We start from the raw sequence: 21,169 nt of genomic DNA, 5'->3' as shown, positions 1-21,169 counted from the left end.
GAGCCAGGGGCTCAACAACGGGACCACCACACAAATCAGTGATCATACAGCAGGGTAACCCTCTTCTCATTTCACCTGGGCCATTCTTTTTTATGTTGTTTTTTTTTTTAAAGATGGATCCTTTGTTCATTGAAAAACATGCCTTGAGATCACGCGAATCAGTTGTGAATTTAGGGCAAATCTGTCAAGGAGTTTCAACCAAAAAGTATGTCTGCTCCTTGTTTTTCTTCTGCTTCATTTTTTGCAAGTCAAAACATTGTCTTTCAACATTTTCTAAACAAAATGTTTTGACTTTGTGTTTTGCAGTGACACATTTTCAGCAAAATATGCTTCAACTGAATTAGGAAGACAAAAAGGGTTTCTGTGAAATGCCTGAATAAGACATATCAGGGGACTCGGAGCAGCTTTTTCAATTTTGACAGAAGAACAGAATACCTTTCATTATGGATAGATACTAAAGGAATAATCTGCTTTTCCCTGCTCTCTGCTAGTAACCTGAATAATCAAATTATTTACAGCTCTACTGAGCACCACAGCTGCAAATGGCAGTTTTGGAGCCTCACTGGAAGAAAGGACATTATTCCCTGGTAGACACTGTCTCTCTTCAGCCTTCCCAGTGCCTGAATTGCTCAAACACCGCAGTTGGCTGTAGAAGGAGAAAGGCTCTTCTCAAAATCTAGACCAAAACCTAAAAATATAGGGCCACGCCAACCCTGTTTCTAACATTTCTACTTGTCTGAAGATGAGGCCATGCAAAAGCAGAAGCACCACCATGTCTGACATTTCTTTAGGAACATCATCCTCTTCTTGGCAACATTTTTAGCACCACTTTCTGACAGTTGGTAGGTAACGGGATTGCTGCCTTGGGGTGATGTCAAGGCATCATCCAGCCCAAAAGATTTTCTTTGTAAACCATTTTGGAGAGGCAAACATTTCATTTGGCAAAGAGAGAACTTGGGGCAGCAAACCCCAGCCTGCAATGCTGGGACCATTCAGCTCAGCTGTGTTCTGCTGTGGACTCCTGTCACAGACGACATGAAAAGAACTGCACGAGGACACACTGGTGAGCACAGTAGGAAAAGGGATGAGTTTATTTGCAAAACTCAATTTTATGCATTTCCTGTGTGCCTGTGGATTGAAGGATGGAATTTTGCCTCTCAAACCACATTGGTCAAGCCAGCTGTCAATCAACTTTCTCCTCCTACCTAAAAATATGTAAACAATGAAGGACAGCAAAACATGGCCATTGTTTATAGTACAAAATGTGACAAAGTAAAAATTCTGACTTCAGTATGAAGGACACTACCGGAGGCTTAGAAAAGTCTTCAAAACCAGAGCAACAGACTCCATCACCTCCTCATCCCACCACGGGATCCAGTCTGAAAACCCAGAGCAAGCTCAGGACAGGGAACTGGAAACACCCACCTAAAGATGAAGATGAAGAGCATCAGCAGCATGCAGAAGGTGGCCACGTTGTCCATGGTCTTCATGAGGACGACGAGCTGGCGCTGCAGGGCCGGCATGAAGCGCACCAGCTTCAGCACCCGCATCAGGCGGAAGGTGCGCAGCACCGAGAGCCCCCCGCCCTGCTGGCCCACGATCTCCCACACGCTGAGGAAGAAAAAATGTCAGTGCAAGGTGACAGAACAGGGCCCAGTTGCAAAGGGCTGGAGGAGACACAGCGAAGGGAAGGTGAAATTCAGAGAGAGGAGAGGTGGGAAGTGGCAGAGAGGCGCTGGCAGTGCCCGCAGTAATCTGGACTTGGTCCAGGCTTGCAAAGAGCAGAGCCCCACTTGACTGTCAAAAATACACCTGGAAATCAGTGACTGCAGCTGCAGGGGCAATTATAGCCTTTGCATGTGCCAAAAACCAGAGATACTTAATGGGGCAGTGGTTGTGCCATTTGGATCCCAGACTGTCCCAGGACATCGGGACTGAGAGCTTTCTGCTAGGGCCTCTCTCCAAAATGACCGTAAAATAATCCCAGGATATGTATTAGCAATCATGCCTAAGTGCATTAATTACAGAAAGAAGTGTAAAGTGTCACAGGAAGGTATTTATGCCAGCTCTCCGTTACTTTCTGTTTAATTAAACAGCCAAATGAGGAGAAACACACATAAAGAAAGCTCAAGGTTTGTACCTAATCACCACAATGATCCCATCAAAGATGTTGTACGGATTCTTAATGTAGCCAAAAGGACCATAAACAAGGACTTTCAACAGCATCTCCAGGGCAAAGAGGCTTGTGAAGACGATGTTGCTGATCTCCAGGGCATTGGTAAGTTCCTCTGGCTGGGGAAAGAAGAGAAGGAAATTGAGGAAACAAACAGCCAGCTCCATATCCAAAAATCAATGTGGAAACACAAGCCCCAATACTGCAAGTGTGAGAATACTGATGTTACTGAAGAGGTGAGAAAATGGCAATAGCTCACTCAAAGCTCAGGAGATGGAAGGAAAATACTACCAGAGTGTTTAAGGTTTATAAGTCCCTTGTAAATTCAGCAGGTAAATCTGGACATGGACTTCACGTTAATCAGAGCTTTAGTACCACCTCAGGAGGTTTAGGCAGAAGTAGCATGGGCTGAGGCTTAATGCTTTGACATCCCCTACACTGATTCTCCTTATGCAGAAGGGAAAGTCGGGCCATTTTCTCACATAAATATCCCTTTAGGGCCTGTCTTTTTATTTAGTAGCTCATCAAAAGATTTGAGCTAAGATTTTTCAAAAGCAGAGACCTGAGGTGATATAACCAGGATGGCTCAAAAAAAATCCCATTACTCAAAAAAAAAAAAAAAAAAAAATTCTAATTATCAGGCAGCCTCAAATCTACAATTGCACAAGGGCCTGATCCTGGCATTCCAGAGAGGCAATCTGAAAATAGAGGTATGTACAAACCCCCAAAACATAACAAACAGACTCCTGGTAGTCTTAGATCTAAATTATTAGCTTTCAGGGTTTTTTTAGCGTGTTTCACAGAGGGTTTCCAACAATGCCTGCAGATGCCCAGTGCCTGCTTTCCCCGGCAGGTGGGCGGGCAGAATGGAAAACATATGGCAGAAGACAAAACCCGGAGGAGGAACTGTGTGGGACCAGCCAGTGGCACAGACAGGATCCACACATCCCATCCCTTCTCCCCATTTCACCCCAGCAGCCTCGGCTGCATGTTCCTGCTGAAAGGCTCCATGAAAATCAGGAGCTGTCGTCCTCTGGCAGGCAGCAGAGGGGTGACAGCAGCAGGGCTGAGGTGGCAGTGGGCAGGCACAGCTCACCAAACACCTCACACAGTCCCCCTGGGGTGATTTGACAGTGGCTGCTCCAAATCTGCACTTGTAACACCCTGGATGTGCACGCTCACAGCAGCCACGCCATGAGCAGAAGACAAAGTGCCACCCATGCAGCTGACTGCACCTTCCACTTGCAGGAAATGCATCCCTGACTGGCCAAAAACTTCCTATGACCAGGAGCTGCTTTTCTTTTCTGTTCAAGAGAGAGGGGGAAATGTGGGAAATGGGTTTGTAAAGAACTCTCAAAGCCTGACAGAAGGCTTGCATAGTTCATATCTGTATGCAAACTCTGAGATAAAAAATGTTACTTAAAAATTCCATGGAATGGGACAGACATTGCTGAGAGAGAAATGGAACTGGAAATAAGTTTCAAATGATGACCTTGCAAATAGGACTGGATATTTTGGAGAAATAGAACTATGAAAGATGTTCTGTAGTAGGACCCACGAGGGGTCATTTTAGATGATTGGCTTTAAGGCACTAGCAGCATTGTGTGGCAAAAGCTGATAGGTCAAGAAATGAATATAATGTATTGTAATTAGGAAATAGTTTGGCTTCTGATTGTGATGGCGTTAATTGTAACATCTGTACTGTCTCACCCTTCCTGTAAATGGAATAGACGTTTTTGAAACGCCTCTCAGTTGCCCCATCTCTGGGTCAGAGAAGGGGATAATCCAACACCACCCCACATCACAGACTGCAGGGTTTGACTTGAGGCGACCCAACCCCAACACCACGGCAACCACGAGAGTGGAGACCTCAGGGGCAGGGCAGCCCTTGGTCAGCCATGCTCCAGAGCCTCAAAAAACTGCAGTGACCAAGGGGTTCATGGATACATGCAGGCAAAACCCCAGATAAATCCATGCAGGCATTGAGTTCTCTGTTTCCAAGGGTTCAACAGCCCATGCCCAGCCTTTGCAGCTCAAGTTCCTCCAACCCAGCTAGAGAGTAGATGGGGAGACCCAAATTGGTGTGATCTTATCTCAGCGTGGTAGTGAATCCCTGAGGACCTGCACAGATATTGGCAGGAGCTTGTGATGACACAGGATAGCAAAGGGGGAAACAGCAGCATTTAAAAGAAAATGTAATAAAAAAGTAAAAGAAAGAGAGTGTTGAACACAACTTGTACCTCAAACATCCTCGCTGAATAACAAATCCCTTGGCTAGAGCTTGCCAAACACACCATGCACACAGCCCAAATCACCTGCTCACTGATCTACAGCTGAAATACAAATGCTGCAGCTCCCAATATTAAATTCAGCGATGGTTTAATGCCGTAATACCTGTGGGAACACTCAGACACAGGGTAATAAATAGGCCAGGAACTTATATGTCAAGCTGCACCTCAGGACAATTTGAAATAGCTACAATTTCACATTACTCACACAAAAATGCCAACTCATTCATGAGTGCCCCAGTGCCAAGGCAGGCTGTGCTGTTATCAGTACCACAGTGATACAGCTGGAAAGGAGATGTGTTCCTGGAAGCTTTCCCTCTCATCCATCAGCATCACTAACCTGGACTCTGAAGGCTGATTTCCACCCTCTGCTCCCAGTGGTACTGCCAAATCCAACTGGCCCTGCAGGCACAGCCCAGTTAAACCCCACACCCAACATCTCCTGCAGTCACAGCATCCCTTCCTCCTGGGGCTGACATGGAAAATCCAGCAGCCCTGGAAGGGGTGACATGTTAATAGCATGGATTAATGAATCTTTGGACTTCATGGTCCCGTTCTGGGCAGAGATGTTGTTGAAATGTGCAAATCTGGACAGGACGTGCTGGCAGGGCATAGCTGGGGGATGTGGGGAGGCAGAGGGGGAGCAACACTTACACTGCAACCCTCCCAGGGTCCTCAGCACACGCTGGAAGGGCTGTGACCCCTCTGGCCCATGAAATTTCCCTCCCAGACCACCCAACTCAGGAGATATTCAACACCCAAACAGCCCTGGCACTGGTGAGGGCTATGGGTCAGCCCGTGCTGACACAGCAGCAACAAATCCACCTGCCTCCCATTGCTTCACCCCAAAAAAGCTGCCTGCCCACCCCCCCTCCTCCACACACTCTTTTCCACTTCTCTTGCAGGAAACAGTTTTTAATATCTGAGACACTAGGCAGACATAATAAAAATGAAGAGTGGGAACTCCTGAACCGGAGGTGAGAATTAATATCCCAAAATCTAAGGCCAAACTGGACTGAAAGAAAAGGGGAAAACTTTCATTTCATCCGTCCAGGAGAAGAGAAGATCCAGAGCAGCCTGGAGCTCTGCTGGGGTGGGCAGGCTGAGCATCTGCTGGGAGCACACCCCACTCTGAGCTGGCTGAAATGGGCTGAGTTATTTTGCTTTGGGAAATTACACATCCCTGAACAGATGAGATGGGGCGATGTAAATTACTTGGAGGATTTCAGAGCCATCCCTGAAGCAGGGCATCCCCCAAGACCCTCAGTCCCACTCAGGGGTCCCCAGGGCAGCTCATCATCCCTTTCAAGGGACACAGGTCCATGGGACACCCCTGCCATGAGCACCACTGGGATTTATTTGTACCAAGAGAGGGGGGCTGTGATCATGATCATGCCCTGGGGAATCTCAGCCAGGCAGTGGGGACTCAGACCCTTCCAAGAATGCCAGCTATGGGATTTTCATTCAGCCACAGATGTATATAGATAATAAGATTTTTTTATAAGATGCTTCTACTCTAGAGAAATCACAAATATGTCTGAGACCTATTTCCTGAGACATCATTACAGCACAGCAGGAATGTGATTTTTCTCTCCCATGGGAATTGAAATGTCATCCCATCCCAAACAAAAATTCAGAATTTCAGACTTGGGAAACTAAAACACAGTGCACAAAATCTTGGAGGGGGGGCTTTCTCTCTATTTCAGTCCCCATTCCTTCATCCCTTTACTCTGGACTGTAAATCAACCAAAATTAAAAAAAAAATAAAAGTCAGCATGAAAAAGAACATGGAACTTTTTGTTCCCCAACTGTCCAAATGGACATTTCAAACACCTCAGACCACATACTCCAATGAAGTTGGGGGGTATTTTGAGGCCACTTCATTGAAACTGTTCCTCTCCCCCAAACAGCTTCAAATGTGACAAACTGCCATTTTCTGACAATAACTGTCTAATCAAAACACTATTGACCAGCTCTAGACACGATGTACCTGAGAGAGTCACTGACTCCTGGCACACAACCAGCTCCATGGATCCTCACAGGGCTGGGAGGAAAAGAGCTGCCAAAATCACTCAGATTTTCTCTCTGAGGGCCACAACACAGCAGCTGGGGGAAGTAACATCCTTCAACTAAATGATATATTGTGGGGAAAAAAAAAGAAGAACCTCCAGGACCACCCTAAAAAGGACATTATTCAGGAAGCAGAAAGTGAGGTGCAGAGCCTGGGGTTTCTATGCAGCACAAAGCCTCTGCCCACCACCCCCATTACAGCACAGCTGCCACAGCCTCAGCTTCTCCATTAAAAGAAGAGGCTGCTAATTCTCTCATCAGTAGCAGCAGTGCATAATTAAAAGGAAAGCATCCTATGATTAAACGAGCAACACCCAGAAAGAGCGAGATCCAAGTGTAATTCAACAGTGGTACAAAACACCAGCTCTGCCGATGAGCCCTCAGTAAATACTGAATTTTGTTTCCAGGACATTTTGCCTTGCTGGACCCACAGATGTGTTGTCCGGGATAAATCATTCCCTGTTAACCTTGTGGCTGTGTAGTGTCGATTTGTTGATATTCCAAACAGCACATTGACGAGCTGTGGCAGCACAAGAAATCAGAGCAGATGGGGCAGTGCAGCTCAGGGAACACTGAGAGGAGAAACAGTGGAGGATGCAAGCCCTGGGCGCCCACCCAGACCTGACCCTGTCTGGCAAGGGGCAAGCAGGGCAGCCAGGAGGGCTCTCCACAGCCTGCCTGGAGGATTCAGGCAGGGCTGTGTGGCACCAAGCAGGGGGATGGGAGGGGGCAAGGGAAGGTGTCCCCAGAGTGCCTCAGGAACTATCTCACAGCTGGACCAGCACCTTGTCCTTTTGCAGCATTCAGAAATAGGCTGTAATGCATGTCTTTCCATTTTTCCCCCTATTTTTCAAGCTGAGGAGAAGCTCACGAGGGAGTTTTCTGCTGGCAGAAGGAACACACTCCATTTCTGTGTGGGCACATGCCACACCACCCTGCACACCGGGCTCCAAGGGGCTCCGAGGTGTCTGCTGGGCAACAGAGGCTGTGGGCACCGAGCAGGGAAAAAGGAGGGGACAGGAGCTGGGGCCATGGCAAGCCCCAGGGTCTGTGTTCCCCAGTTTCTTAAAAATAAGCCCTGCTGCTTCATGAAGTGCAAACAAGCACCCCAGAAGACAGTGCCCAGGGTTTACAAGGCTTTCAACTCCTGCCTTCATCATCATCAGACCTGCACCCAGTGCTGTGGGCACGGCTGGCACGGATCCACCCATCTCACACTCCCTGCCCAGACAAGCTCCAGGCTGCAGCCAAGCCTAGTTTTGTCCAGCCCCTGCACCTGGGATGCCAACACAAAAGAACAGAAGCACCCCAGGGTCTTTCCTCTCTATCTTGCCAACAATAAAACAGAAAAACCCTTCACAAAGAGTGAGGGGTTGGAGGACCAGCCAGGAGGCAGATCCTCCCTGATCCCCAGGGATATCTGTGAGATGTCGCTCTGCCTCTGTGAGAGGATCCAGAGGACCGTGAAAACTTCTAACCCATTCAAACTGCTGCAGGAATGAGACCTTTCTGAAATCATTGCCATGGCAACGAGGAAAAATAACACAGAAAGAAAACAGCGACCTCAGCTATTTCACAGGAAACACCAACAACGTTTTACTGACTCATCACTCAGAGATTTCTAATATATAGACATAAGAAAGAAAATCAAGTGGGTCACACAAAGATAGGATTTTCAACTTGACACTGCTCTGTTAAGACCCTCTCCACCCTCCACATGGGTGCAGACACACACCAGGTCCACCCTGAAACAGGAGCCAGACCACAAGTCCTGGGGCAAAATGCAAGAAATTCTGATGAATGTAAGCAGCTCTTAATTAACAAGATGAGGTGCCCTTTCTTTGCCTTCTCCCACGCTCAGTTCCCCATGACTGATAGCTCATGGCTGTGTCCTCACCCAACCCACAAGCCCTCTCCATGCACTGCCCCCTTTACATTCACGTTAATCCCCCTGTATCCGTGCACCCACTGAGCCATGACCATCCAAAATATCACTTTGGTTCCCTTCAGTAAATACAGCTCCTGGTGGCTCCAGAGCTACTTGTGATTTTATAAATAGAAACTCAATCCACACATGTTTTCAGAAGTGACATTCATTGTCTTTGGGGCTCCTTAAAGGGTATCAGGCTTTAAGTGTTGTCCTGTGTCCAGCAGAGCAAACCTGAGCCATGTTTAATCGGGGTCTGATAGGCTTCCTCTACTTGTCCTTCTCCAAACTGGTTAAAGAAAACAATTCAAAGAGTGGCAGGATTGCAGCAGGTTTTGCTCAGCTCCTCCTGGGGCTGGAGACATGGCAAAGGGCAGTGTGCTCGCTGCTCAGTGGGCTGGAGGGAGACTGCTGGGACGTTGAGGATTTATAGGCATTTATTATAAGGAAATGACTTTGACACACAAGTGAACAAGTCCAGTTACACCCCCTCACTGCATGGGAAAGAAGGATTTTCTTACGGGCTGAATGGAGGCTGAATATTTCATGCCACAGCAAGTGATGCTGTAAGAAAAGGAGGAAAGCAGCTTTCATTTAGGAGAAATCAGAGCTCTCTGCACAGCAGGGATTCCCCTTCCACCACCTCTGCTAATCTCCTTGCCTTCCACCCAGCCTTCCCCATTCCAGTCAACACGTGCACCTTCCCACCCCACATCTGCACAGACAAGGAGCTGATCCTGAGGATGTGGAACCTCTGGGTGCAAGACCTTCCTCTCCAGCACCTTTGTTGAGGAAAAACCTGAATTCCCTGGCCCTGTCCATCCAGGGCTGAGTCCCCAGCCACCTCCTGTCTACCTTGACAGTGGGGTGCAAATGAGGGGATGAGACCCAAATTTGAGGGAGAATTTCATCGACCCACCCTGAAGGGACCTGCCACAAGCCATGGCTGCCCAGACTCATCAACAGGGCCTGCAGCCCACACCCTCCTCCACCAAGTCCTGCAGCTGGGTTCTCTTTATCACTCTCAGGAGGCACAGCAGATATTCTTGCCTGAACTCCTTATCTCTCTCTGCTTGAGATTTCTGGATGAATATTATCCCACAAAATGCAAGAAAAACATGAACCAGCTCATCCCTCTGCCCAGGTTTCGAAGGAGCTTAAGCTGAACAAAAGCTGCATTTCCACTTGGTCACACCTTGTAAGTACTTGAGATTTAAAGCCCTCTATTTCTGGTTAATCTAAACCAAGTTTGAAACTTATCTCCCCATTAGTACTTGAGAGGGGACCAGGGGGAGGGAGGAAATAAAAAGAGGGAAAGAAGAACAGTGTCACTGTAGAGTTCTGCTGAACCTGAGTTTCTGATGCTGGTAACACTATCTCTAATGCTGACAGACATCCACGGGGGAAAAGCCGCTCGTTTCATAACATCAGCAAAAAACCAATTATAACAAAGAGCTGAAATCCAGCAGAGATTAGGGGAAAAAGCACTTGGCTTCTGCCAAGGGGCTCTGTGAGGACAGGAGTTGCAGCAGGGCAGAGTCATGGGTGCCAACAGCATTGGGACAAACCTCTAGCAGAAGAACTGGGGGAAAAATATGGACTGATCCCTGGGAAAACACCAACAACCAAAAGTGCTTGTAGATGAAAGCATTTGTGCTGCAAGCTGAGGGTGCTCCAAATGCTCTAGCTGAATTTCCTGGCTTCCACCCAAGGGGAACAACCACAATAATCAAAGAAGGAACAGAAAGAAATGCCTGTCTATCTGCAGAGAGCAGCGATTTTTCCTTCACACGGGCATGAAGCAAGTTTTGAAAGCGCACATCATTTTCCCATTTCACCAAGCTGGAATCTCTTCTCAATGCTGCCTGAGCAGAGATAACACGAAGGCATGGATGGCAGCTGAAACAATAGCTGTAATGATAGGATCTAAGGGAGCCCGAGCATTTCCAGCCTCTGAACTAAATTAACAGGAAAGGATTGACACTTATGGTTCCCCAACCAGGGAACTGAAGAAAACTTTAGCAGGTGTCAAGGAATCTATATAGGCTCATCCCTAAAGCGTGCAGAGAACTGATTAATCTGATTAAAAAAAAATAACCTTTCCAGTTGCGTGAAATCTCATTTAATTTTCAAATAATTCAGTCTCCAGAACCAGGATAAAGTCTGCTTTGTAGGCACAGCCCATTTTTTAATGACTAAGAGGACCGTGGCATTTTTTCACCCCTGGAAGAGCTTCACAAGTGAGTCAATTAAAACATGCAAACTCCTACAAGACCTCATAAACCCTTCAAATCCCCCAGAAGCAGAAGAACCCCCAAGGTCCATAAAAAGAATTACCCCCAGTAACAAACAGAGGGCTGGTTTTGAAGTCGGTGATCCTAGCGATTAACAGCTCCGATGACTTCCACCAGCATTGACTCCTCCAGTCTCCAACAACAAGAGACCATTAATAAGAGCAATTTCTGCGTGAGCTAATTGAATACAGCACGTGCAAGCCCATAGGGCACCTCCTTTTCCTGCTGTGGGAGTGCCCCTTGCAGCTGGAGTGTCGAGGAATTAGGCTGGTAGGAGCTCCAAGCCCTACGTCGGGCAAAGCCAGCAGGCACTGAGGGAGGGGAAAGCCTCGCTGAGCTGCCAAGGCTTTGATTGCTTGGCTAAGAGCAGCTGGCACGGGGCTGCAGAGATGTGTAATGGAGTTAAATAGAGATGTGGGATGTGCACCCGAGTGGAAGTGGAGATACCTCTAGGAAGAGAAGACAGTGCATGAGTGTGAGCCCTTGTGAGCTCCTGGGAAGGGCCCAGGGCAGATGGAGGTTTTCCAAGGAAAGGCTGTTTCATTGGTTCAGGGATGCACACATCTGCATAAGTGCCCTTCTAAGACAAAGCCTAATGAATCAGACTCGTACAGGGAAGTGTCAAATGAGAAAATTCATCACAAAGCTGGTCTGTACCATTCAGCTGGAGTGAGACAGCTGGGGTACAGGGTTAAGGGGTTCAGCACCAGTTTGCTCCAGTGTGTGATGCAAAGAGCCCCTGGTGCAGCACCAGCTGCTGCCTGGACACGGGACAGGTCTTTGAGTCCCTGAATTTGCAGGAAACAACCCAGAAGAGATGCAAGAGATACCAAAAATATTTTACAAAACAAAAGGATTCCCTTCCTTCTTGACCTGGAGACCTGACACAAATCCATGCACATCAAAGAAGCCAAAATATGTGTGCCCTGGATTGACCATGGAGCCACAGAGGCTGGAAGGGACATGGTGGTGTCCATGGCTGCCCTGTGCAGCCAGACAAGGGTGAGCTGTACCAATCCCTGGATCTCCCACAGCCTCCTCAGGAGATGAATGAGCACTGGGCAAAATCTCATTTTGGGACATAGGGGTGGTCAAAGGAGCAGCCTCCACACACCTGACAAATCTGAAGCTGCCATCCACCAGTGGCAAAACATTCAACTGGGCTTGAAACTGGTTGGGATTGGGATGCTCTGGACCAAGTCCTGGGAGCAAAGTGCTTCTCATCCCAAAGATGCCCCTATCTTTTGAGGCAGTGCTCATACATGGGTCCAGACCTGCTACTTTCCAATCTGCCCAGAACTTTGGACACCAAGCACCCTGAGACCCGGGCACCAACCTGGCACATCCCCACTGCCCAGTTCCCTCACACCATTTCTCCAAGGAGCAATCCAATTTTCCTCCCACATGGAGAAATCAGTCAGTGGGTGTCATGACAGCTAATAATTTCCAGTTACCTTCTTCCCTGCACATTCAATTCAGGCAGAAGCAGAAGTACATAAATACCATTTGGTGGCTATTATTAATGCCTGAACCTGCAGCCTAATGGTTGCTCTATGCTGGCAGGTTTTCTAACCCTTCACCTCCCCTCTCCATCATCCTGGATACCTAAAAATTTCATGTTCTGTGATCCTGATAGAGACAACCCTCTTGTTCTCAAGCCTTGACTGTTTACATAAATAGACACTCTAATGCATTTTGCCAGCAAGGTTTCCTTTGACTCCTTGGCAGATGGTTGATGTTTCCGTGCTGCAGCAGCTATTATATCGTAATGTTACCAGTGACAACTCTACATCATCTGTACCCTGCTCTCTCCCCTGCAGCAGGAGGTGCCAGGAATTCAGCTGGAGATACTGCCATGGGCTTAGGCTGCTCCTGTCTTCTGCAGAAGGAGTCTGCTCACCGTGGCTTGGGGCTTTGTGGATCCCACTGCTGTAGCTGGGGGTCCTCCACTGGCTGCAGTCATGCTGGGGGGATGTCAGGCATCGCCTGATCCCACTTCCTCGAAAAACTGCCTGCCATGGATAATGAGCTTTTCTCCTTGGGTGCTGTCCCAGAGAATCATTCGCCCTTGTCACCTCTCCAATTTGCTCTTAAAAATTAACAAAAGGCTCCCCACAGGTCTGAACCAATTCTTTCTTCCTTCCTTCAGAGACACCAGGGTTTTGGATCAATCTAGAGCCAAGTCCACACCAGACCCAGGCAGGGATTTGAACCCATTGCAGCTGTGGGGAGGCCACTGAAGGACTCTCCAGTCTCTTTCTTGTTATGTTAACAATGGCAAAACACCGCAGAGACGGCGGCTGAAATTCAAGTGCTATTTAAACAAATGAATATGTAAGATATAGTTCATACAATGCGAGTTCAGACAAGGAAACTCAGAACAGCCAGGAAGCTCAATATGAACCAGATTTTAAAAACAAAACAAAACCCCAAAGCCCTTCCTCAAGGAAGCCCTTGCTGAATTCTTTCCCCTGCTGAGGAGTCCAACATCACGCCTCATACTAAAGCCTTTGCTTTTCACTCCAAGAAAGGACTTGGAGGAAAAAAAGGAAAATAAAAGCAGCACATTATGGAACAGAGCCTGGCTTACAGCCAGGGCTGGGGGGAAAGCAGCACAGAAACCCTCTGGTTTAACAGCACATTTTACTCTTGCTCTATGGCAGAAAAATCTTTTGCAAAGCCCCAGCTGTTTGAACCCGCAATGCTGCAGAGGCTCAGCTTCCCCAAGGCGAATCAGTCAATTGGTTCAACAGTGTATTTAAAATCCCTCCGAGTCTACCTTTAAATCACATTTATATTCCTCTACCCAAAGCTAATAGTTTCTACCTGCATTTTGCTTCATCTCTGTAGAAAAACAAGCTATTTAGCAGCCACATTAATAATACGTGGCAATCTGGTTGTCATTTCCCTGATGGAAAATTTCACACTGCTGCCCAGCAGCCGCAACGTGGCGAGTGCTGCAAGCACCTCGCGCTGACTGCCTCCCTCCCACTGCACCCTGAGCCAGGAGAGCAGCAGGAGCTGGGCCTGGATGGGTGGGGTGGGGAGGAAACACAGAATTACAGCCAGTCAGGTGTACCCACGGCTCAGGCATGTGCAGGAGCCACGTGGAAACAAGCTGGTGTTGAGTGAGAAAGTCAGCTCATGTCAGAAGGAGCTGAGGGGAAACCCAGCTCTTGAAGCCCCAGCAGTGTGATGGTAAAATGTGTGCTGACAATTTACTGTGGAAGGTGGCCTCTGGAAAAGAGCTTTGGGTGGAAGAGGAGCTTCATCCAGCAGTGCTGGCCATGGGTGCTCAGTCTGGCCAGGTTGACTGATAGGTGAATACAAGTAAACAGCAGGAGGTGGGGGCCAGTGTTTTCAACTCACTCCCAACTCATTTGTATGTGCCTTCAGAGAACCACTGTCATAATAAATATCACAACCTGGCCTACTCTGGTTGCCACAGCTGTTGAACAAGGGACTGAAATATTGTTTCAGGTCCCTCCAGGCTGCCTGTCCCAAGGTGAGATGTCAAATCTCCAGAGGAGCAAACTTTCCTCCCTGGCTGTTACGAGGATCTCAGCTCACCAGCTCCTGTCTTGAAGATGCTCTGGTGGTCCCAGAGCTGCTGAATCCCACCCAGCACTGCTGGGGGCAGATGGGTGAGCAGAAGTCTCTTCCTTTTTGAGTAACCTCCAGCCTGTCCTTCCTCCCTGCTCCCTCTGCCAAGGGGCTGCTGAACAACACAAGGTTTTGACATGACACCTTAAAATAGGCCCTTAAAATATTTACCCTAATATAGCCCACTGTGCCCAGGGCAGAATGTGGAAAGCCCAAGAGGTAAATGCTGTCTAAATAAGCAGAGAGCTTAATATAGAAAGTCATGGAGTCAAGTACTCTTCAAGCGCCCTCACGTCTTTGCAAACATCAGTCAGTAAAGATAAATTTGACACGGCTGATCACTCACACTTTTAGGAAAAGCTCCTCTAAAAGAAAAAAAATCACGTTTCAGTGTTTCTAATCTCTGCAGGAAGGCCTGGTCCAGCATTTTACCCCTCTAATTCCCGCTCTCATAACTGTCAGATTATGAAATTGCCAACTCTAAGCCTTCCGAGGTTACAAAGAAACACCTCTCTGTTCTCTGCCGCCATTTGGAGCAGATGAACTAATAAAAACAGCCTCTGCTATTCCCACTAAATGCCTGGGAGAAAGGAATCTGGAACAGTAGTAGCTTTAAAATACCATTAAAGAAAGCAACCACCTACAGTGTCTGGAGTCCCCCCACGCTTATCAGCTCTCTTCACCCTTGTTACCCAAAAACCATGCAAAAATCTGCCTCGTGTCATCCAGATGTTTGCTGGGAGTCACCACTGGCCAGGGCAAAAAGCAGAAACCTCCTGCCCCACTTTTCCCAAGGCAAAGAATTAAGGAGTGTGTTGCACTTGGGGTTTGATGATGGGAGCTTGCTCACCCACCCATCCCCAGCGGGGTGGTGCCCTTGGGTGGGAGCCCACACCAGCACATCCCAAAGATGCTCCTGTTAAAGGGCAGCAAGCTTTGACAACCCTCCCCTTGGACAGTCACAGCAAAGACACCGTGGATCTCCTTCCACCCTTCAGCCAAGGGAGAAATAAGTGTTTATTGGTTTCTGTGAACCACCTCCTCCCAGCTCCTTTGGAGATGATCTTCCTGAGATTATTAAATAAAGGTGGAATCACTCAAGCTTCCCCGCAGAGCTCCTAGCAAGGGCAGCAAATGAAGGTGAAACCAGCAGGATTTTGGAGTGCACCACTGTTTAATGTGTACTGAAAACAACTCTTAGCCAGCCAGACTGCATCAGGGCGTCAGGGGGAAGGTGCTGCCTGGAAGGGACACATTGAGCACAGCCACGTCTCCCTGGCACTCGGTAACTGAGGCATTCATGCCACGGGGTGACAGGGAATTGGGAGTTGATCTGCAGCCACCACCGCTGCCACCGGGAGCTGGGGCAGAAACACCTCTGGGTGCAGTCATGAGCAACTCAGCAAACATGAAACACGCCAGGAAGGGGGAAAAGTGGAATCTGGACTTGAGAGGCAATGAGCTCCCAGCCAGGACTGGTGTGGCACAGGGGTGGCTGTGTCTTTCTAGGAGCACAGAGCTCTGAGAGCCAGGGAGAAGCAACACGCTGGGAGCTCTCAGGACTGGGAGGGGTCATTGACAAGGTTTTGCAGCATCTCTGCATCCCCACTCATAAACTCTTCACCCCAAAGGAAGCAGGCACCTACAGCCTCAAGTCAAGTTGTGCTTGAGGCAGGACCAAGGGCACCAAGCCAGGCAAGGCCCCAGCAGCAGCCACAAAACCCATGTGAGACCACAGCACGCAAAGCCTCTGAAAGCAGAGTTCTTGTCATCCGCATGGAGATGTTTGAAGTGAAACATGGCAGCTCCTGTTCCTAATGACTATATCTAGGGAAAGCTCTGCTAGGTGACAAGCAGTAAGAGCCTGGAGCAGAGGCAGTCTCTTGCCTGCAAGGGCTTAGATAATTGACTGAAGGATAGCCAGCGATGAGTCTATTTTGAACTCATCATGCTGCTGCTGGAGCGTTCACTGAGGAAGCAAAGCCATTTGGTACCTCCTCTCCAAGGAGTTCAAATTCAGTAGAGTTCCCTGCCTGCAGCTGCACTGACCCCAGAGCCCACTGAGCCCACAGGTACCAGCAGCTCAAGCACTGCCAGGCTCACACTGGCCTGGAGGCAAAGGGCTCCTTCGTCCCCTTGGTCCCCTCACCACAGACCCCAGGGGACAGGGGGCTCAGCATGGTGCTGATCATCCCTGGCAGGGCTAGGATGAGGGAGCTCACATAGCCATGTACCAGTCAAGGTGACTGCTGCAACCTGGAAGCAGGCTCTGAGGAAAAAGCTGCCTTATTCCATTCTGGGACCCTTCCCAGAGCATTCCAACGCCTCTCACCCCAAACCATCCTGTCTGCAGCTGCATTCGGACTCATAACCCCACCTGCAACCCCTGTGCACCAGGAGCTGAGGACAGCACTCACCTGCTCGTGGTACTCGATGCCCATGCTGAGCGTGTTGATGAGGATGGCCACCATAATCCCACGGCCAAAATATTTGCTGTCCACGATCTTCCGGAAGGTCTCACACACCACGTGCCAGAAGGCCAGCACCAGGTGGGCCCTCCTGGCCGGGGCTCTGCCCCTCTGAGGGTCCCTCTGGTCACTGTAGTGGGCGTCCTGTGTGAACTCGTAGACCCCCTCGCTGTCCGAGTCGGCCGAGTCGTGGTCTGACAGCTCGGGCTCGCCGGCCAGCGCCGCCAGGCAGTAAGGGCAGCTCTCGGGGCTGCAGGAGCCACCATCCAGCTTGGTGCAGGGGCTGGAGATCCTGCAAGAGCTTTGGCAGGGACCTGAAATGCCAGCAGAGCAGGGAAAGAGCAGCTCATCACCTGGGACAGGGGGCTGTAGGAAGCAACCCCCGCTCCCTGTTAGCACCAAGCCTCTGCCCCTGAGATCACAGGCATTTCCCAATGGGAAAAGGGCTTTGCTGGGTTAAAACCTGGGCTCCCCAAGCACCTTCTGTCTGTTCATGAAGCTCTCTTTGCTGCCCCCAGACAGATACCACCCCAGCTGTGGACCCTGAGCATGCCTCATTACATCTCCAGCCATTACAGGAAGGAGGAAGCCATCGGGTTCCCCAGTCCTGCCCTGCTCCCGGCTGTAATTAGCAGCAGGACTATTAGCAGCCTTCTTTCTCATTCTCTCTGCTGATGCTCCACCAGCTTCCCTCTCCACACCTTGGCCTCAGTGGCAGCTGCCAGCTGTGTCCTGGGTGAAATACCAGTGGGATATTCCCCAAAATTCCCACTAGCTGACTGTGAGGAGAGAGGCAATGTGTGTGCCTGACTCCTGCAGGGCAGCACCCAGCAGTGAGAATACAAACCCCGTGCTAAACCAACTCAGAGCCCAGTTCTGTGTGTTTGGTCTGTGGGCAGCGCTGGGCTGGGGGCAGGATTTGGTCTCTTCCCTGCACAGCTCCTGGCTGGAAAGGTCAATGTTATTGCAGTGGGGTGGGAAAGGCACTGACTGCCTTGGAAAGCTTGGCCAAAAGCCTCTGGGAGGCTGAGAGTGTTCGGACTAGGCTGGCCTGAACTCCTAAATTTCAAGATGTGGAGGGGAAAAGAGCATCTTGCGGTGGAGATAGGAAACCCCTGATCCATGAAAGATGCATTCAGTGTCTGACTCTTACAGGCTTCCTGAGTAAATCACAGATTTTTCATACTCGGCGTCTGTGATTGCCCTTGAGCACTCACACAGAGCAGACACTCAATCTCCCGGGCCTTGTGTCCCACGGGAGCAGAGCTAGGCAGTGCTCAGGGATGTGATAGGACTCAGATCTGGAAAGTGTCCATCTGCAAGCTCTAGCTGATTTGTGGAGTACAGGATTTGGGAGGTATTCCCTGTAAATGGTTTGGGAGCGGAGGGAAATCATGGAATTTTGTCCTGATATTTAATTTAAACCTACCCTCTGCAAAGTTTAAAGCCATTCCCTCCTTCCTGTCACTACATGTCCTTGTCAAAGTCCCTCTCCAGCTCTCTTGTACTTGTCTAATCTACAAGACAGGGATTGCAAAGAAAATGGATTCACTGAAAACCCTCATATCCCTTGGATTATTGCTGGTATGAAGTCTTGGAGGTTGAAACTTCTCTCCTAAATTTGGCTTTAAGAGGCGTTAGGTAGGTCGGAAGATTTCTGCTCATCTCACCTGAAAAGCCATCGCCTTTCTCCGTAACATGGACTGAAAAGAACCCTGCAAAAATTCAGAGAGACAAAAAAAATTAGGACAAAAATGGTATTTCTGGAAAGCAGCCCCAGATGTAGATCCAACCCCAGCTCGCCTGTGCTCTGTGTCTCCAGCAGCTTGTGCATGGTGCTGTACGGCCCTGGGGGGATGTTGAGGCTTGTCAAGGTGCTGCTCCCAGCACCCACCGCCGCCTCCCCCAGGTTCTTCTCCTTCAGCATCTCATGGGAGGTGCTGGAGTGCACCGTGGGGTACACCTTGCTGCCCACCATGCTCTTGGGGATCCCCTCTGGGCTCGGCAGGCCCAGGCTGGGCTGCGTCAGGGACGGGCGGCAGCGCACGGGCTCGAAGTGGCAGTCGGCGTGGTAGATGCTGTGCACGGACTCGGTGTTGCTGGGAGAGGCGCTGGGGGTGCCCAGGGAGTTGGGGGCCGAGGGGGGCAGCATCAGGCGGCCGGCGCCGTTGTGCAGCGAGCCCGTCTCCACGTCGCTGATCTCCGGGCTGGCGTGGGGCGCGCGCAGCGTCCCGTTGCCCAGGTGGTAGTGGTGGTGGTGGTGGTGGTGGTGGTGGATGAGGTGGTGCACCGAGGATCTCTTCCTGCTCCGTCGCTTCCTGGCGCGCCGCTCGGCCCCCGCCTTGCTGCTGGGGCTGCTGAGGAAGCCCATCCTCACGCCTGCCGCCCTGTAGGCCTTCACCAGCTGCTTGCTGCCCTTGCGGGCAATGTAAACCAGGTACTTGAGGAGCTCGTCGTAGCAGCTGCCCGGCTCCGAGAAGCTGGCCAGGGTGCTGGCGTTGGACAGGTAGCGCACGCGCTGCTCCTTCATCAGCTGGCTCTCACGCTGCTTGGTCTCGGAGAACTGCGTCGCTATAACCACCAGGCACAGGTTGATCATGAAGAAGGAGCCCACCTGAGGGGACAGGGGACATCAGTGTGGCCGTGGCACCCCACAGAGCACAGAACGTGGAGTAAACCCCAGCCAAGCCCACCGGCCATGGGCAGGCTGACTCATCCCCCGAGCTCCCGCCCCAGGGACTCCCACACCAGCCCTCCGCGGAGGGCGTCAGAGATCAAAGACGAGAGAAGATTAGTGTGACAAAAATTCCTTGCTCTTTCAAGATGGTGTTTTTCTTTCTCCACAGACAGCGGTTGTAATTATCACAATTAGTGGCATTACGATGAATGCACTGAGCCTTCCTGATAGGAGCATTTTTTCCTGCCAGTGTGTGGGCAGCCTGCGAGCAGATCCCTTTCCCCTGCTAACGGGATTTGCGGGTGACTGTTACGCAAGGGCATCAGCAGCCTGTACCCACAGCTTGGAGATTTTCTTTCCAGCCAGGGTTTCATGAGGTTCTGCCTTCTGCAGAGCCCAGCCTGGATCACAGGGAATTACTGACGTGCTAATGGGCTATCACACACTGCTAATGTTACTAGCACGGCATCTGGAAAAGTACTGCTTGCTCTTCCTCTTCGTCATCTTGGGGAGGCTGAGAGCAAGGGTTTGTTTCTCTCTTGGGGAAGCTAATAGGAAAAACCAGCGTTATGGACTGAACAACCATCTACTTTCTCGTCAGGGTTTCAGTCCTGGTTTGATGAGCAGCAGAAATCCCCACAATGACCTAACTGACAATGTGCAGCTATTTTTCTGGACTTAGACCAATTGTGTAGCAAGACAAGGACTCATCTCACTTAGCTACATCTGAGTGAGGCACCTAATGATCCTTTAGAGTCAAGAGAGAAACAGGCGCATCAAGTCTGCAATGCATCTAATTTATTTTGGATGTCTACCTTCAGAGGAGATGAATCACCCCCTTAAAGCACCTATTTTTCTCCCTTGACGATAAAGGGAGTCTAGACAACGAGCTCAGCCAGTCACTGTAGACAATTCTGCTTGCATAGATGAACCCCATCATGGAGCCCACCCCACAGAAACCCTTTGTTGGCTCCTTTGTGGGTGGTCTCAGATGATGTTGTGAAGTGTGGGTGGGCTGTGGGCAGTAATCTCTTCCCTCCTTTCTCAACACGCTCTCTGAAGTTTGGGACTGTTTTCCCGAAACATCCCTGCTGCACCAAGGACTCAGCCAGTTGGGTTCTTCAATGTGGAGGAATTTTGGGGCAGCCTCTTCCCTTTCTGGCACTCAGAAGGTGACCAGGTGAATTTTGCCTACTTGGAAACTTAAATTCGAGGTGGCAAGCAAGCGAGAAAAATTTGGAGCACCCGGAGAGAAGTAGTAGAAACAGCAGCAACAACAGAAGTCATCTACCACCGCTTGAGCACATCTTTCTTTCCTTCCCTATGTTTGCAGCAAAATGCAGCTGCAGCACAGTTCCATAGGGAAGCTGTGTTTCTCCCAGCTGGCTGGTTGCTACTTCAGCTTTTATATTCACTGCATCCTCTGCCCTGTTCCTCTAGGTGACTCCACTCTGCTCTCTCCAAATGCCAGGAGAACCCTCTCTGCTCCCCTAAGGCCACTCACGATGATCAGGAGGATGAAGTAGATGAAGTTGTAGAAGGAGTGTGCATCCATGACAAAGTACATGATGTCCACCCAGCCTTCCAGCGTGATGACCTGGTGGAGACAGGAAGGGAAAACAAATTCCTCAAGGCTCAGTTACAACAAAGGTCACAGGCAATGTTTCCT

General features: G+C 49.7%; 1 protein-coding gene across 3 annotated transcripts in view; it reads right to left on the bottom strand.

Annotated features, from left to right (window-relative positions):
* The window catches only part of CACNA1G (calcium voltage-gated channel subunit alpha1 G), a 150,156-nt gene that overhangs the window by 67,980 nt on the left and 61,007 nt on the right, over positions 1-21,169 (bottom strand). For all 3 annotated transcript variants that reach the window (XM_063409049.1, XM_063409047.1, XM_063409048.1), the window contains exons 7-12: positions 21,005-21,097; positions 18,627-19,437; positions 18,494-18,538; positions 16,773-17,137; positions 2,141-2,292; positions 1,426-1,611 (exon numbers count right to left, since the gene is read on the bottom strand). In XM_063409049.1, coding sequence (XP_063265119.1) covers positions 1,426-1,611; positions 2,141-2,292; positions 16,773-17,137; positions 18,494-18,538; positions 18,627-19,437; positions 21,005-21,097 — 1,652 coding nt within the window. The remainder of the gene's footprint in view (positions 1-1,425; positions 1,612-2,140; positions 2,293-16,772; positions 17,138-18,493; positions 18,539-18,626; positions 19,438-21,004; positions 21,098-21,169) is intronic.

This window comes from Prinia subflava, chromosome 12 (genome assembly GCF_021018805.1).
Source record: "Prinia subflava isolate CZ2003 ecotype Zambia chromosome 12, Cam_Psub_1.2, whole genome shotgun sequence".
In the NCBI taxonomy this organism is placed as follows: domain Eukaryota; kingdom Metazoa; phylum Chordata; class Aves; order Passeriformes; family Cisticolidae; genus Prinia; species Prinia subflava.
Note: the sequence above shows the minus strand (reverse complement) of the source record. Positions and strands in the feature narration are given on the sequence as shown.